Source organism: Mobula birostris, chromosome 16 (genome assembly GCF_030028105.1).
Source record: "Mobula birostris isolate sMobBir1 chromosome 16, sMobBir1.hap1, whole genome shotgun sequence".
NCBI classification, from domain to species: domain Eukaryota; kingdom Metazoa; phylum Chordata; class Chondrichthyes; order Myliobatiformes; family Myliobatidae; genus Mobula; species Mobula birostris.
Window position 1 is genome coordinate 81,181,725 of NC_092385.1, and position 17,324 is coordinate 81,199,048.

Sequence of the window (17,324 nt, forward strand, 5' to 3'; positions counted from 1 at the left end):
ATTGAACAATATTGCCATGTGATCAGTAAAGTTCAGAAGAATGAAAGGAAATCTCATTGAAACACACACAGTCTTGAAAGGGTCAGATCTGTTGTATGCTGAGAGGCTTTTGGTTAGAAGTAGTAGTTGGAATTATGTCTAACATTGTGGTTAGCTGTTGGACAGAGGTGAAACATTTCTTCTCCCAGGTCTTTGGAAAGTAAAGGAGTGTAAGGGTATGTGATCAGATGGGATGGGGTGGCTGACGTACAGGATCAGTCATGATCTTTTTGAATTACAGACCAGGCTCAGAGGCACACATGCAACTTAGTCTAACATTTTTAGTAGCAATTTTATTGTTTCTGATGACATGCAAATAGCTGTTCTAACCATATTTTGTGCATTTAATGGGCCATAAACAGACTATTGAATCAAGCAACAGCTCACAAATAGCAGAAAAAATTTAAGTTTGTTTTTGTAATTGCAGTCAATGTCACACTTACTATCAAATGCACTCTTGTAATATAAAATCACCTATGCTGCTAACTTTTATTCAACTCTCATCATGCCATAAATATATTTGTGTGAAATATGATTGCAAAGTTGGTTATATACTGTAGAACTATGTTGGGCGAGTGTAGAATGTTATTTGGCTTCTGTCAAACTTCAACCTTAGTTGGGTTTTTGTCTGCGGAGACCCTCTGAAAGAGCCTTAGTTTTAAACCTAGTTTCCTGACACTTGCAATATTTCTTTCGCAGGTGATTGGGGAACTACGAAGGAACTTACAATTGGAATCATGTGTACTTCCTCCTCAACTCCAGACTAGTCAAGACAAACAGAATCCGAATGCTATGTGGTATGATGTCAGATCATTATGTTATATATAAATGAGAGGTGAAACTAACAGATCCACTGTTGAGATTTAAAGACCAAGTGTTCCAGATACAGTTCAGATATATTGTCATAAAGAGAATGAAACTCGGAGCTCTTTGTATGACAAGGGAGGTAAAGATAATGAGAGGAAAATAGGGCAATGAGAGGATGTATGTCAGAGGAATAACTCCATTGAGAATTGAGTCGAAGGTATTAATCTAGGAGGGAATGAAAACGAGAATAAGATGAGTAAAGAATGAAAAGAGAATGATAGTTACTGTAATATTCAAGGAAACTTTAATGTCTTTTGGTGTGTAAATAGTGTGTACAAGAGGAGGGATGGAGCTGATTAGAAGTCATCACTGCACAGAAGAAGAGGTACTAGTAGGAATATTAAAAGCATTTTGTAACAATCCTTACAGAGGAAAATAATGCTGCCAGAATCACAGTAGACATAAAGGATGGGGTTTTACTTGGTATATTTGACAGACTGGCTATGTTTAAATTCACAAATCACCGATGGAAGTAGTAGAGAAGCTTGCTGTAATCTTCCAATATTCTGTAGATACAAAGAAGAATCCAAAGAGCTGGAAAATGGCAAATGCGAAAATGGCATAGTCATGGAAGATCAATTGGGGACATTAGAGAAGTTTGAAGTAATAGACAGCACAGATGTGTTAAAAACATGTGGTTTGGGTAATTACTTTTTTTGTAAGGTGATGTGAAGGTTGATGAGAAAGCAGTAGGTTTGTCCACTCGGAGTTTCAGAAGATGCTTGATCAAGTCCCACTTCACAAGCTTGGTCTTATGGCTTCGACCTCAAACATCAATTGTTTATTCCCTTCCGTGGCCTGACTTACTGAGTTCCTTCAGCATTTTGTGTGTGTTGTTCACTATAAACTCCAGATTTGGTGCTGATATTAGAGATTAGTGATATGCAGTTGTTTTTCAATCTGGGGAAAGTAAATAGTGGTGTTTCCCAGAGGTCGGAGAAACTGCTAGTTTGATATGTTAATGATCCTAGGATTCATAAATTGAGGCATGAGACATTATGTTGAAACTTTAACAAAAATCACAGGTTTTGCAGACGTGGGAATATTGTGACCAACTCTGATTTTAAAAGATACCTACTAGGATGTTTCCAGGAATCAAATTTTAGTTACAGGTGAGAGTGGAGAAGCTGGGATTGTCAACAATTATATAAAATAACTATGGATTTTAATAGCCCTTGAATATCATGATTATAATATTTTTATTCACCTGCTGAGCAGGTAAGAGATTAAAGTAGATTGTGCCTCATTTTCAGTAGGAATATCCACATCTTTAATTTCCCAGGTGTCAGCTTATTTAAAAAAAACCTTAATCTGTACAGCTAGTGGGAAAACTTGTTTAACATCGTTAACAGCTTTTTTGAGTTAGGAACCAAAGGAAACTTTATTTCACATACCCACTGCCTGTTCTTTGTATAAACTACCAACTGAGGTTTAGTTGACTCAAGAGGCAACTAAGCCTCAGTTGGTAGTTTAAACAAAAACAGGCTGTGAGTTTGCCTGTCACTTTAGTCTTGAGGTCATGAATAAGGCTGACAATTCAATGCCAAAGGGTCACATGGTGCTGGCTCAAAGAACATTGATCTTGATCTTGTGAGCAATATTTATCTTTGTCAACATCCCATAATAAAACAAATGCCTTATTAGACTGTAAAGATTATCTGCTGTGTTTTCTACATTAAATCAGTGGATATGAGTCAAAACTACTGAGATTGTGAAATGTGCCATCTAACTGCCAGTCTCTAATGCAATATGGCTGAAGACACATTCTGTAGATGTATTATTGTATTTAGTGCAACTAACTAATTATAAGTGAAAGCTAGGCAACCATTTTCCATTAGAGGTAGGTACTTTATTTCTTACATACTTCAAGTGTATAGGGAGTAAAAATCTTCATGTTACATCTGTCTAAATGTGCAATCATAGTAATTTATGATAAATAGAACAGTCAATGTAACGTAGAAATAAACTCAAATCAGCGTGAGTTAATCAGTCTGATGGCCTGGTGGAAGAAGCTGTCCCGGAGCCTGTTGGTCCTGCTTTTATGCTGCGGTGCCATTTCCTGGATGGTAGCAGCTGGAATGGATTGTGGTTGGGGTGACTTGGGTCCCCAATGATCCTTCGGGCCCTTTTTCTCACACCTGTCTTTGTTAATGTCCTGAATCACGTGAAGTTCACAACTATAGATGTGCTGGGCTGTCCGCACCACTCTCTGCAGAATCCTGCGATTAAAGGAGGTTACAGTTTCCATACCAGGCAGTGATGTAGCCAGTCAGGATGCGCTCAGTTGTGCCCCTGTAGAAAGTTCTTAGGGTTTGGGGGCCCATGCCAAACTTCCTCAACCGTCTGAGGTGAAAGAGGCGTTGTTGTGCATTTTTTGCCTAGGGAACATGGGAACTAGAGAACATAGAATTACATAAAAGTAGGGAATGTAGAAATACCTAAATGGGTAAGAGATTTAGAGAGGATGAAGGGGTCTTTTTTTCACCCAGAGTGTGGAGTAACTGCAGTACACTGCTGGAGGGAGTGTTGGAACCAGAGACACAAGTGAAATGTCTAGATGAGTACTCGAGTCGCCCAGGCATAGAAGATTGTGAATGGGTGCCCATTGATCATTGTGGATATGGTGGGGCGAATGGCTTGTAACAATGCTGTATGATTCTGATTTTGCTCACTTTAGAGACAATTTTACTCAATGACAACAAATGCTGTTCAATGTTCTGATTTTGTATTTAGGACCTCAGTGAACCGGAAAAACAGCGGTCATGACTGTGTTGTGCTTATGTTTGATGTTATCAAGGCTGCTGTACGGTTTCAAAAAGTGACAGCTGAAGCTTGGATTAAGGTGATCGTGTAATTATTGGGTTAACATTAAGTAGGCTATTGTAATAAAATAGTTTGCTGTAAAGTTATTCTGTATTTATGCATTGTAGCCACCTCTGAACCTCATGGATGCTGCCTGTCTAGCACAGGTACCATAGTGATTGAGGCCAATACTGGGGTCTGTGACTATTTTTAACCTTCTTTCCTTGTTTCATCGCAATGTGTTCTGAGTAAACACAAGATAGTTGATGGTGGAGTGTAATGAACAAACTTTATTAATGCACTCCATGCTAACTTTGTCTCTTTATACACAATTTTCCTTTCCTCCAATGTACACAGGGAAAACCTCATAATATTCCTAAACACGAGGAATTCTGCAGATGCTGGAAATTCAAGCAACACACATCGAAGTTGCTGGTGAACACAGCAGGCCAGGCAGCATCTCTAGGAAGAGGTACAGTCGACGTTTCGGGCAGAGACCCTTCGTCAGGACTAACTGAAAGAAGAGCTAGTAAGAGATTTGAAAGTGGGAGGGGGAAGGGGAGATCCAAAATGATAGGAGAAGACAGGAGGGGGAGGGATGGAGGGAGATGTCCTCCTTTTTTAAAGAAAGGGGTTTCCCTTCCTCCACCATCAACTCTGCACTCTGCTCCCATTTCACGCACATTTGCTCTCACTCCATCCTCCCGCCACCCCACTAGGAATAGGATTCTCCTTGTCCTCACCTACCACCCCACCGGCCTCCGGGTCCAACATATTATTCTCTGTAACTTCTGCCACCTCCAACGGGATCCCACCACTAAGCACATCTTCCCCTCCGCTTTCCGCAGGGATCGCTCCCTACGCGACTCCCTTGTCCATTCGTCCCCCCTCCCCCCCCCAACCGATCTCCCTCCTGGCACTTATCCTTGTAAGCGGAACAAGTGCTACACATGCCCTTACACCTCCTCCCTCACTACCATTCAGGGCCCCAGACAGTCCTTCCAGGTGAGGCGACACTTCACCTGTGAGTCGGCTGGGGTGATATAGTGCGTCCGGTGCTCCCGATGTGGCCTTCCATATATTGGCGAGACCCGAAGCAGACTGGGAGATCATTTCGCTGAACACCTACGCTGTGTCCACCAGAAAAAGCAGGATCTCCCAGTGGCCACACATTTTACTTCCACATCCCATTCCCATTCTGACATGTCTATCCACGGCCGCCTCTACTGTAAAGATGAAGCCACACTCAGGTTGGAGGAACAACACCTTATATTCCGTCTGGGTAGCCTCCAACCTGATGGCATGAACATTGACTTCTCCAACTTCCACTAATGCCCCACCTCCCCCTCGTACCCCATCCGCTATTTATTTATGTACACACATTCTTTCTCTCTCTCCCTTTTCTCCCTCTGTCCCTCTGACTATACCCCTTGCCTCTGGGTTTCCCCCCCTTTCCCCCTTTTCTTTCTCCCTGGGCCTCCTGTGCCATGATCCTCTCATATCCCTTTTGCCAGTCAACTGTGCAGCTCTTGGCTCCATCCCTCTCCCTCCTGTCTTCTCCTATCATTTCGGATGTCCCCCTGACCCTCCCACTTTCAAATCTCTTACTAACTCTTCTTTCAGTTAGTCCTGACGAAGGGTCTTGGCCCGAAATGTTGACTGCGCCTCTTCCTAAAGATGCTGCCTGGCCTGCTGCGTTCACCAGCAACTTTGATTGTGTGTTGCTTAATATTCCTAAGTTACTTTATTCATGTATATCATTTGCTTCAGAGCTGCTTAACTTGGAAAAGACTAACTGATATAAATGCTTTTATCATCATTACAATGGATTGTATTATCCCCGTACTGCAATAAATAGATCTTCGTACCATACTAAACTAATCACTTCGTTTATTATCCCAGGCAATAATTACAGTATAATTACTTTTAATCACTGCCATTGTTATCACTTATTTCTTTAAACCTTTTATATTAAACACTGACTCCAAAAGCAGGTAGTAAGCTGTGCTTCCTTTTTGTAAAACACACCTGGTTTATCTTTGGAAAAACTTGTTTCACGATTCTAAAGTTAGCAATCAACCAGTAACTTTAAGATGTCCAAGATGCTTTTAACATCTTGATGTTTTTTCACCAGCATCTTGGATTCAATGCCTTCTACCCCTCCAATTCAAAAGGATCGTGGCTGATGTTCTCCAGGCCTCAGTTCCTCTTTGACTTCAGTTTACCAATCTCACCGTTTAAAATATTTCCAAAGATCTAGCCTTCACAGCTTTCCAGGGCAGAGAGTTTCAAAGGTTCGCCATATTGCAAACATCTGCAGCTAGGTGTAGTAATATTCATATTGCACCTTTCAAAACTAATAAGGTCAACTGCAGCATTTAATAAAAATAGCAACATTAAGGCTTAATTTTAAAAATCAAACATAAAATGTTCTATAGATGTACATTAATGCATTTATTCCTGAAGCACATTAGATATTGATCTTCATTTGGTCATTGTGGGAGAATTATTCTTAGTATATTGGTTATAAGAATTCTGGCAGAGTAGAATATAAATAGAAACAAGAAGCTCTTTTTTTACTATTTCCAATCAGCTTATACCTTTCTGATAAGATATGGACTCCACATGGTATATTTGCCAGGGTTCCAGCTTCCCTCTTGTTCAAATGACTATGCACTTGAGATCATTAGTGGTGACTGGTTGTTGAAAAAATGAAGACCTAATCTTATTCACAGTGGGGACCCATGCAAGCATTTTCTCAGTTTTGATTAACATAAGTGCTTGTGGAGCTGGCCAGTTCTTGCCTCTGAGGCGTATTAGAGTGTGCTTCTCCTTACTCCGCCTAAGAAGAGAAGGCATAGGACCAGAATTAGGCCACTTGGCCCATCAAGTGTGCTCCACCAATCCATCATGACTGATTTTACTGCCTGATCACCATAACCTTTGAAGTCTTTAAGTTCTTGATTATTATCAACCCCTGCAGTAAGTATACCCAGCCGTCCGTGGCAATGAATTTCACAGATTCAACACCCTCTGGCTAAATAAATTCCTCCTCATCACTGTTCTAAAGATGCATGCTTGTATTCTGAGGCTGTGCCCTGTAGTTCTAGACTCCCTCTCCATGTCCACTCTATCTAGGCCTTTCAATGTTCGATAGGTTTCAATGGGATTCCCCCCCCCCCCGGCCATTCTCTAATTTCCAGCGAGTACAGGCCTACCCATCAAGTGCTTCTCATACGTTAACCTTTACCCATGATCATTTTTATTAATCTCTTCTAAAATCTCTCTAGTTACAGCACATCCTTCTTCGGTAAGGGATTCAAAACTGTTCACGATACTCCAAGTGCCAATGCCTTATAAAGCTTAAATTCTGCATAATTCCTAAAATTAACTTGGTTGCTCGCCACAGATGAGTATTGTAATATGGAACTTCAGTCACTTTTATTTTTAACTCAAACTGCAGCCAACCTGACCAATGAGGAAGGCTGGCAAAGGTTCTGTTATTAAGAGTGCCTTTAAGCAGAAAACAGGCCAAAGCCACCTATATCCAATGTAGGACGTTTGAAAAGTTGTCATTGTAACAGAGGAAGCAAGACGGACAGTGGGAACGAAAGAATAAATGTCAAGACAGCAATACATTATCCAGATAATTTGTTTCAGTGATGTTAGTGTCAACCTACATAATGTGCTTGTGATAATCAGTAACAAAAGTTATAAAGGCTTTGACTGATCTCTGTTACTATCTTCTTGCAGGCGATTGAAAATGTAGATTCTGCTGCTGAGTACAAGGTAACTAATTTCCTTTACTATGTTTCTACTTTGTCCTGTGTTTCAGTACATCGGCCTAATGCACTCAAATGAAGAAGCACCCCATAACAGCCAGAACATAACTGTTTAATTTTAGCATTTAACCTGCCAGTAATAGTCAAGTTGGACTTTCCTTTTACATAACGAGGTTGTAAGAGGGTTCCAAACAAATGAGGAGCTGGGATCCTATGTAATTTACAAAAATAATGGCAAATTAATCACAGTAAAATTCTGATAGAACATAACTCATTTGTAGAATGGGGACAATATTATTTCTCTGTATTTCCCTCCTGGGAAGGGCGATGGCTTCTGCACAGAAACAGAGTTTGATGGACTACCACCAAGCAGTCAAATTTTCCCATTAGCTGCATGCATTTCATTTTTTTAAGCTAGCAACTGGAACTTAGATCAAAATGTTAGGCAGAGTCTTTCAAAATTCGATGTCAAGAAAATGGTGAGGGTCCTCTAGAAAGCACATAGAATATGAGTATTGCTGAAAAAACTGATTATTTGTCATCTGGTATTGGTGGTGAGTTACCACTCTTAATCATTGCAAGTATTACCTCATAATTGTTTCAAAGTTCAAAGTAAATTTTTTATCAAAGTATGTATATGTCACCATATACTACCTTGAGATTCATTTTCTTGCAGGTACTTACAGGAAAATAAAGAAATACGATAGAATCAATAAAAAAAAACCCAAACACAAAGACTGACAATCAACCAATATGCTAAAGAAGCCAATTTGTGTAAATACAAATAAATAAATAAATACTGAAACTGTGGGGTGTAGAGTCTTTGAAAGTGTGTCCATAGGTTGTAGAATCAATTCAGAGTTACAGGATTTTGCCTCAGCATTTGTGTATCACTGTCTTAAATCAGGATGGGATGTGAATCGGTAAGAGAAATGGCAGCAGGAGTCGTGGTTCTGCTGCCACTGTTATTCTGAGTATTGAAGCCATCTGCTTAGGAGATGCTGTAATGGATCGTACAGATGCTACATTAATGTTGGAAGAAGCAAATGTTTCCCTACTCTTTTTCCATAGCATTGAAAGTTTTGCCTGTTTCAGTATTAGAAAATGATTACTGGGTCTGTTTCCACCACCCTTCCAGGCTGTACATTCAATATCATATCAACTCTCAATATATTAAGAATTCCACCCGAGATTGCTTGCCATTCTTTTGGTGAAAGCTTTAATATCTACTTTATTTAACTAACAAGAATTACTATATTTTGTTGTACTCATTGGATTCTGGTGTTGGGAGAATATTTGTTGCTTGCTGTTCTTGGAGAGGATGTAAAATGATTACTTTTTTTTGCTGTTAATGGTAAAGTCTCACTAGTTTTGTTTGTGTTTTTAATTTCCATCTGAAGGTAATAGATTTTTTAGTTCTCCTGATCCTCCATACAGCTGGAGCAAACAACAGCAAGAAACAAGTAGAGAAACTGTTACGCAGCAAGATTCGCCTTGGCCTTATCGGGGATCAGCTTTTGCAGGTTGCATTCCGGAGTCATGCTCTGGTTAGTGTCATCAGTCATCTGCAGGAGTTTCACTTTCTCTGATGTCAAAAGTCTTAAACCTCCAGCTGAAATATTCAATTAATACTGTTTTGTTTAAGCCAGCTCCAGATTTCACTTTTTGTATAATGTGTCTACAACTGCTCTTTATTTTTGCAACACTTTTCTTAAATAAACTGTCAAATGTAATTGTGCTTCAGGGTCAATGTGGTACTGACAATGAATAATCATCGATTCAGTTATTTTCACACCTGCCTCTAGAAATATCTTGCCCTTCTGCTCTCTCCCTATGTATGGAATAATCTATCCCATGTGTATTTCTTTCAGTCAAACTAACTGCCCTCTAAGTCTGTGCATTCCAGTTGCTATGATCCACAAGAATTTTCTGAGCCCTGATATCAATTTATATTTGATCAATTTGCATTTGAAAAAATTAGAGAGGAAACCTATTTTAATTGGATTTGGTTTATTATCAGATCATAATAATCGTAATCATAATCTGGGTGATTTATAACAACAACATTTTGTTTTACGTAGACTGCTCTCTTAGTTTTCGATTATCATGATTTCTCACCCCATTTCTTTCAAATGCCTTACCTATGGTAGGTATTCGTACTCCTTACACTAATCAGTCTTCACCTGTTTATGTGTATCAGGGTCCAGAAAAGATTCATGAGAATGATTCCAGGAATGAAAAGCCTATCGTAAAGAGGACCAGTTGATGGCTCTAGGCCTGTATTCACTAGAATTCAAGAGAATGAGAGGGATTTCATTGAAACCTATCAAATGTTGAAAGGCCTTGCTAGAGGGGATATGGATATGATGTGTTTCCTATGGTGGGGGAGTCTAGGACCAGAGGGCACAGCCTCACAATAAATCAATGTCCATTTAGAATGGAGATGAGGAGGAATTTATTTAGCCAGAGAGTGGTAAATCTGTGGAATCTATTACCACAGTCAGCTGCAGAGGCCAAATCATTGGGTATATTTAAGGCAGAGGTTGATGTATTCTTGATTACTCAGAGCATGAAGGATTACAGGAAAAAGGAAGGAGATTGGGGCTGAGAGGGAAATGGATCAGCTGTGATGAAATGGCAGAGCAGACTCTATGGGTTAAGTGGCCTAATTCTGCTCCTATATCTCTGGTTTTATGATCTTGTATAATCTTACACTTCGTTCCTCTGTGCCCTCCCACACCTCTGCTTTGAAAAATATTACCCTCACAAAATGCTGAAGGAACTCAGCAGGCCAGGCAGCATCTATGGAAAAAATAAAAGTATGGTTGACGTTTCAGGCCGAGACCCTATGGCAGGACTGGAGTAAAAAAGATGAGGAGTGGATTTAGAAGGTGGGGGAAGGGAGAGAGAAACGCCAGGTGATAAATGAAACCGGGAGGGAGAGGGATGAAATAAAGAGCTGAAAAGTTGATTGGTGAAAGAGATACTGGTCTGGAGAAAGGGCAGTCCGAAAGGAGAGAACAGAAGGCCATGGAAGAAAGGAAATGGGGGAGGAGCACCAGAGAGAGGCGATGGGCCGTCAAAGAGATAAACGAGAGAAACTGCAGATGCTGGAAATCAAAGCAACATGCACAAAATGCTGGAGGAACTCAGCAGACCAGGCAGCATCTGTGGAAAAGAGTAAGCAGTTGACATTTTGGGCCGAGACCCTTTGGGTCTGTACTTTTTTCCATAGGTGCTGCCTAGCCTGCTAAATTCCTCCAGCATTTTGTGTGTGAGGCAAGGAGAGGGAGTGAGAAAGGAAAATGGGGAAAGGGGAATGGTGAAGAGGGGAGGAGGCCAGAACTGGAAGTTTGAGAAATCGATGTTCCTGCCATCAGGTTAGAGGCTACCCAGACAATATAAAGTGTTGCTCCTCTAACCTGAGTGTGGCCTCATCACAACAGTAGAAGAGCCAATGGATTGACTTAGCAGAATGAGAATGGAAAGTAGAATTAAAATGGGTGGCCACTAGGAGATCCATTTTAATTCCACTTCCCATTCCCATTGCAAAATGCCAAAGGTTCCTGGCCCAAAACGTTGACATTACTTTCTTCCATAGATGCTGTCTGGCCAGCTGAGTTCCTCCAGCATTTTGTGAGTGTTGCTTAGATTTCCGGCATCTGCAGATTTTCTCTTGTTTGAGCCCTCTGTCCTCCCCCACTTTTGAGGAAGGAGTTGCCTACTCAAAACATTGACTAGTTTTTCTTTGCACAGATGCTGCTTAACTCTTACAGCATTTCTGTTTTTGTATCAAATTACAGCATCTGCTGTTTTATTTGTTTTCCACAGTAAGTTATTTTTTGATTATTTTGGCTATGCTTAATGCAAAATAAGCCGGCTGGTGGCATAGCGGCATCAGCACCAGACTCCAGGGCGAGTGGTCCCGAGTTCAAATCCAGCCGGCTCCCTTGCACACTTTCCATCCGTGCTGGGTTGAGCGTCGAGCTTGCAACTCAACCTTGTTTAAAAAAAAAATGCTAAAGACACAACATATGATGAGCAATCACCAAAAAGATAGGTGCAAAAAACTTGTCACAACGGCATCCCGATGACTCCACCTTAATAGTTAGGGCTATTCTTCTTAATGCAAAAAGCACTTTCCACGTAGATAATTAGATGTAATATTGCACAGTCTAATATTGCCGAAGGCTAGCCACTTCTTGAAGTAAGACTTTTCACTGTGCAATAGGTTCACAAAATGTTTTGGGTTTAGCATTGTTAATCACCTTGTTGCAGAAAAAAAATCACTCTACCCTTCAATAAAAATCCTATTATTTTAATCCAGGTTGTCCGTGAATACTTTCCTTCTGTGCTGTCCTTGGCTCAGACTCTGTTGAGATCCCCAGATGTGAGTGTAGTGTCATTTGGAAGTCAGATGTATAAACATGCCTTTATGATGTTTGATTCCTACTGTCAGCAGGTAAGAGGAGAGTTTTTGTTTTTTTTTACGGAAAGCTGACTTTTTGTATGGTATGGTATAATGATCGTTTTCAAATTTCTCACCTAAGTAGTTATTTTTTTATGCCTGTTTACAGGTAAGTTGGTGAAGCAGTAATTCAAGGCTTGGACTATTTAACCACAGATTTTAGTTTAAATCCCATCATTGCCGTTGGGGAATTTAAAGTCAATTTACTTTCACTAAATAAGGTAAAATGAAAAAAAAATAGCATTGAGTAATCTTAACCAGAAGTAGAGTAGTGGTTATTATCACTGACATGTGATGAAAGTCGCTTAGCAGCAGCAGTATAGTGCAGTATATAATGAAATTATTATAAATTACAGTAAGATTATATAAAAAATAAATAATGCAAAAAGAGCAAAATTGTGAGGTAGTGTTCATGGGCTTTTCCTGATGGCAGAGGGGAAGGAAGAAGCTCTTCCTAAGACATCTGAGTGTGCATTTCTGGCTTCTGTAGCTCCTTGATGGTAGCAATGAGAAGAGAGCATATTTCGGATGGCGATGGTCCTTTATAATGGATGCCACCTTCTTGAGATATCACCTTTCGAAGATTGAAATAAAACTCCATATGGTTCACTCACTGCTTGGGAATAAAATCTATCATCCTTGCGTAGTCTTGACCACATATGATTCTAGACAGGTACTTCTCTCCTCCAGCAGATTTCTGAACTGTCCATGAACACCACCTCTCTATTTCGCTCTCTCTTTGCGCTGCTTATTTATTTTTTCATATTTCTTATTGCAATATATAGTATTTCAATGTATTGCATTGTATAGCTACAGCAAAACAACAGAATTTATGACAAATGTTAGTGGTAATAAAGCTGATTCTGATTGTGAAGAACCAAGATATAATAAAAACAAAATTCTGTGGATACTGGAAATCTGAAATGATATTCAAGAAAATACCGGTCCTGTGGACAGGCAAAAAGCAGTTAATGTTTTAGGGCAATGTATTTCATGAGATTGCGGTTTGATCTTTTAAAAAAAAAAACTAGGATTTTCTGTTTTTATTTCTAATGTTCATTACATGTGTGCATTAACATTCAAGCTATTTTAGAATAAGAAAACAGTTGTGATTACATCTGATTGCAGGAGGTTGTTGGTGCGCTGGTGACACATGTTTGCAGTGGTTTCACTGCAGAGGTGGATATCTCACTTGATGTGCTCATAGACTTGGTCTCCCAGTGCTCATCTGCTATGGCTGTCTATGCTGTATTTGTGAAGGTCGGTTGATTTTATATCTTACTTTCAAGAGAAACATTTAAGATATTTAAGAATGTGGCTTTCTCATTGTACTCCAGGGAGCGTGAAGTGCAGAATCAAATATCGCTGTGATGATTGTACGTCCTAGTATCAATTGTTTGGTGACAATAAAGTATAAGTATAAAGTGCTGGTATCAGATACCACTCAATGATAAATCATTCATTGAGAATAGTTTCACATGAAATATGCAGCAGATTCCAGATTTTTCTTTTTAACTGCAGCCTTGCCTCAATAGCTTATATTTAAGTATTTGTGGATCTTTGGAAAATCCGGTCTTTTTTGCTCTGACTTCATTTTCCTTAAGAATATAAGAAACAACAAGAATCAGTCCGTCATACCTTCGTGCCTTCCCCACCATTCGATCAGATCATGACTAATCCAGTTTTAGCATCAACACCACTCATGCTTTCTCCTAAACCTGACTCCCATGTCATTGAGATATCTGTCATTCTACGTGCTACATCAGAGGTTTTCTACTTTTATGCTTCATGCTGCATGCAATAAAGCCCAGCATTCCTTTAGCCTGCTTAATTATTGTTCCTTTGGTATGCTGACTACTTCTGTTCTATTTCTTAGGGACCTTGAATCCCTTCGTATTTACGTTGTAGTTTCACTCCATTGAAATAAACTCTTTTCATTCTTTCTTCCAAAGTTTATACTTTATAGTTTCTTACTTTTTACTCTGTCAACTTCTTGCTCGGTGGATTTATCTATTCATATTTGCATGCTCTTTAGCACCTCCTTTCTATCTGCTAGCTGACACATCCTTGTATCAGTAAATTTGCAACGGTGGCACTAGAGACCTGGGTCTAGTTGGCACCAGACACCACTGTTGTTGGCCAAATCACAGGAGGTAACAAATCAACATATAAAGTTCAAATTAAATTTATTATTAAAGTACATAAAGTACATATGTATCACCATATACAACCCTGAGGTTCATTTTCTTGTGGGCATATCAATAAACCCATAATAGAATCAATGAAAGATTCACCAACTTGGACATTCAACCAGAGTGCAAAAGACAACGAACTATGCAAATACAAATAGAGAGAAATAATAATAATAATATTCCCCTCAGTAAGTATGCCATTTTGGAAACTATTGGGGGTGACAGCCTACCGGGGTGAGGGGTTGCTCAGCTACCAGGTCTCTGGCACTGAGTCTGGTGCTGTGGTTCAGAAGAGAAGAGAGGTGGAGAGGAGTGCGGTGATGACAGGAGATTCCATAGTCAGAGCAACAGAGACGAGGTTCTGTGGCCACATAGAGATACCCAGATGGTATATTGCTTCCCAGGTATCAGGGTTAAGGATGTCTCAGATCTAAAAGGGCAGGGTGAGCAGCCAGAAGTCTTGGTACATGTTGACACCAATGGCATGGGTAGGAAAGGTGACGAAGTCCTGAAGAGAGATTTTAGGGAGCCAGGTAGAAAGCTGAAAAACAGGACCTCCAGGGTAGTAATCTCTGGATTGCTGCCTGTGCCAAGCACCAGTGAGGGTAAGAATAGGATGATTTGGCAGGTGAATGCATGGCTGAGGAATTGGTGCAGGGCACTGGAGTTCAGATTTCTTGATCATTGGGATCTCTTCTGGGGAAGGTGTGACCTGTACAGAAGGTACGGGCTATACCTGAACCCAAGGGGGACCAATATCCTTGTAGGAAGATTTGCTAGAGCTATTCGGGAGGGTTTAAACTAATTTGGCAGGGGGATGGAAACCTGAGTGATAGGGCTGAGGATGAGGTAGTTGGCTTACAAACAGGTAGTGTGTAGTGAGACCGCTGGCAAGGAGGTGCTGATATTAGGGCAAAATTGCAGTCAACAGGATGAGTTGCAACGTAAAAGGCGGACAAAATTGAAAAGGGTGAATACAAGACTGAAGGAGTTATATTTGAATATGGAATAAGGTTGATGAGCTTGTAGCACAATTACAGATTGGCATGTATGATGTTGTGGGCTGAAAGAAAATTGTAGCTCTGTGTTTTTAAAAAAAAAAGTCATATCATTAGAAGGAGTTGACATAGGACCGGAAGGTGTTGAATTGTTGTGGGTAGAGCTAAGGAACTGCAAGGGTAAAAAGATCCTGATGGGAGTTTATATAGAGACCCCCAAACAGTAGTAAAGATGTGGGCTACAATGGGAGATAGAAATGCATGCCAGAAGGGCAATGTTACAATAGTCATGGGAGATTTCAAAATGGAGGTAGATTGGGAAATTCAGATTGGTGCTGGATCCCAAGAAGGGGAATTTCTAGAATGCCTACAGCTCGTGGTTGAGTCCAGCTATTCTGGGTTGGGTGTTGTGCAATGAACTAGAATTAATGAGAGATCTAAGGGTAAAGGAACCCCGAGGGGAAAGTGATCATTATATGATAGAATTCACCCCGCAAGTTGTGAATGAGCAGCTAAAGTCAGATGTATCAGTATTACAGTGGAGTAAGGGGAATTACAGAGGCATGAGAGAGGAGATGGCCAAAATTGTTTGGAAAAGAACACTAGCAGGAATGATGACAGCAGCAATGGCTGGAATTTCTGGGAGCAATTCGGAAGGTGCGGAATGCATACATCCCAAAGAGGAAGAAGTGTTCTAAACGCAGGATGATACAACTATGGCTGACAAAAGAGGTCAAAGCTGATATAAAAGCCAAAGAGTGGCATATGATAGAGCAAAGATTAGTGGAAAATTAGAGGATTGGGATGTTTTAAAAACCAACAAAAGGCAACTAAAAAGTAATAAAGGAAAAGATGGAATATGAAGGTAAGGTAGCCAATAATATTAAAAAGGATACCAAAAGTTTCTTCAGAAATACAAAGTGTGAAAGAGAGGCGGGAGTAGATAGTGGATTACTGGAAAGGTAGTAATGGGGGACAAGGAAATAGTGGATGAACTGAATAAGTATTTTGCATCAGTCTTCACCGTGGAAGACACTAACAGTATGGTAGAAGTCCCAGGTGACGGGTTGTGAAGTTGCCATTACTAGAGAGAAGGTTCTTGGGAACTGAAAGGTCTGAAGGTAAATAAGTCACATGGACCAGATGGTATACACTCCAGGGTTCTGAAGGAGGTGGCTGAAGAGATTGTGGAGACATTAGTAATGATCTTTCAAGAATCAATTGATTTCTGGCATGGCTCCAGAGGAATGGAAAATTGCAAATGTCACCTCACTTTTCAAGAAGAGAGAGAGAGGCAGAAGAAAGGCCAGTTAGTGTGATCTCGGGTTGGGAAGATGTTGTAGTTGACTGTCAAGGATACAGTTTTGGGGTACTTGGAGGCACATGATAAAATAGACGTAGTCATTGTGGTTTCCTTGAGAGAAAATCTTGCCTGACAAATCTATTGGAATTCTTTGAAGAAATAACATGCAGGATAGACAGAGGGGAATCAGTGAATGTAGTGTACTTGGATTTTCAGAAGGCCTTTGACAAGGTGTCATATATGAAGCTGCTTAACAAGTTAAGAGCATTACAGGAAATGTACTAGCATGGATAAATCATTGGGTGATTGGCTTTCTAAAGCACTGATTAGGCCTCATTTGGAGTATCATGAGCAGTTTTGGGCCCCTCAGCTAAGAAAGGATGTGCTGACATTGGAGATTGTTCAAAGGAGGATCACAAAAGTGGTTCCAGGATTGAAAGACTTGTCATATGAAGAGTGTTTGATGGCTCTGGGCCTGTACTCACTGGAATTCAGAAGTGTGAGGGGTGATCTCATTGAAACCTACTGAATGTTAAAAGGCTTTGATACTGTGGATGTGGAGAGGATGATTCCTATGGTGGGGGTGTCTAGGATCAGAGGACACAGCCTCAGAATAGAGGGTTGTCCTTTTAGAATGGAGATGAGGAGGAATTTCTTTAGCCAGAGAGTGGTGTATCTGTGGAATTTGTTGCCACAGCCAGCTGCGGAGGCAAAGTCATTGGGTATTTATAAGGCAGAGGTTGATAGATTCTTGATTGGTCAGGGCATGAGGGGATATGGGGAGAAGGCAGGAGATTGGGACTGAGAGGGCCTAAGTCTGGTCCTATATCTTGTGGTCTTAATAAATAAATGAGCAATAAATGTTGAGTCTTT

General features: G+C 40.3%; 1 protein-coding gene across 1 annotated transcript in view; it reads left to right on the plus strand.

Moving 5' to 3' along the window:
* fancd2 (FA complementation group D2) overlaps window positions 1-17,324 on the plus strand; it is a 174,055-nt gene that overhangs the window by 23,246 nt on the left and 133,485 nt on the right. Inside the window, exons 11-16 of the mRNA XM_072281001.1 lie at window positions 739-836; window positions 3,640-3,748; window positions 7,462-7,497; window positions 8,891-9,037; window positions 11,818-11,952; window positions 13,087-13,218. Coding sequence (XP_072137102.1) covers window positions 739-836; window positions 3,640-3,748; window positions 7,462-7,497; window positions 8,891-9,037; window positions 11,818-11,952; window positions 13,087-13,218 — 657 coding nt within the window. The remainder of the gene's footprint in view (window positions 1-738; window positions 837-3,639; window positions 3,749-7,461; window positions 7,498-8,890; window positions 9,038-11,817; window positions 11,953-13,086; window positions 13,219-17,324) is intronic.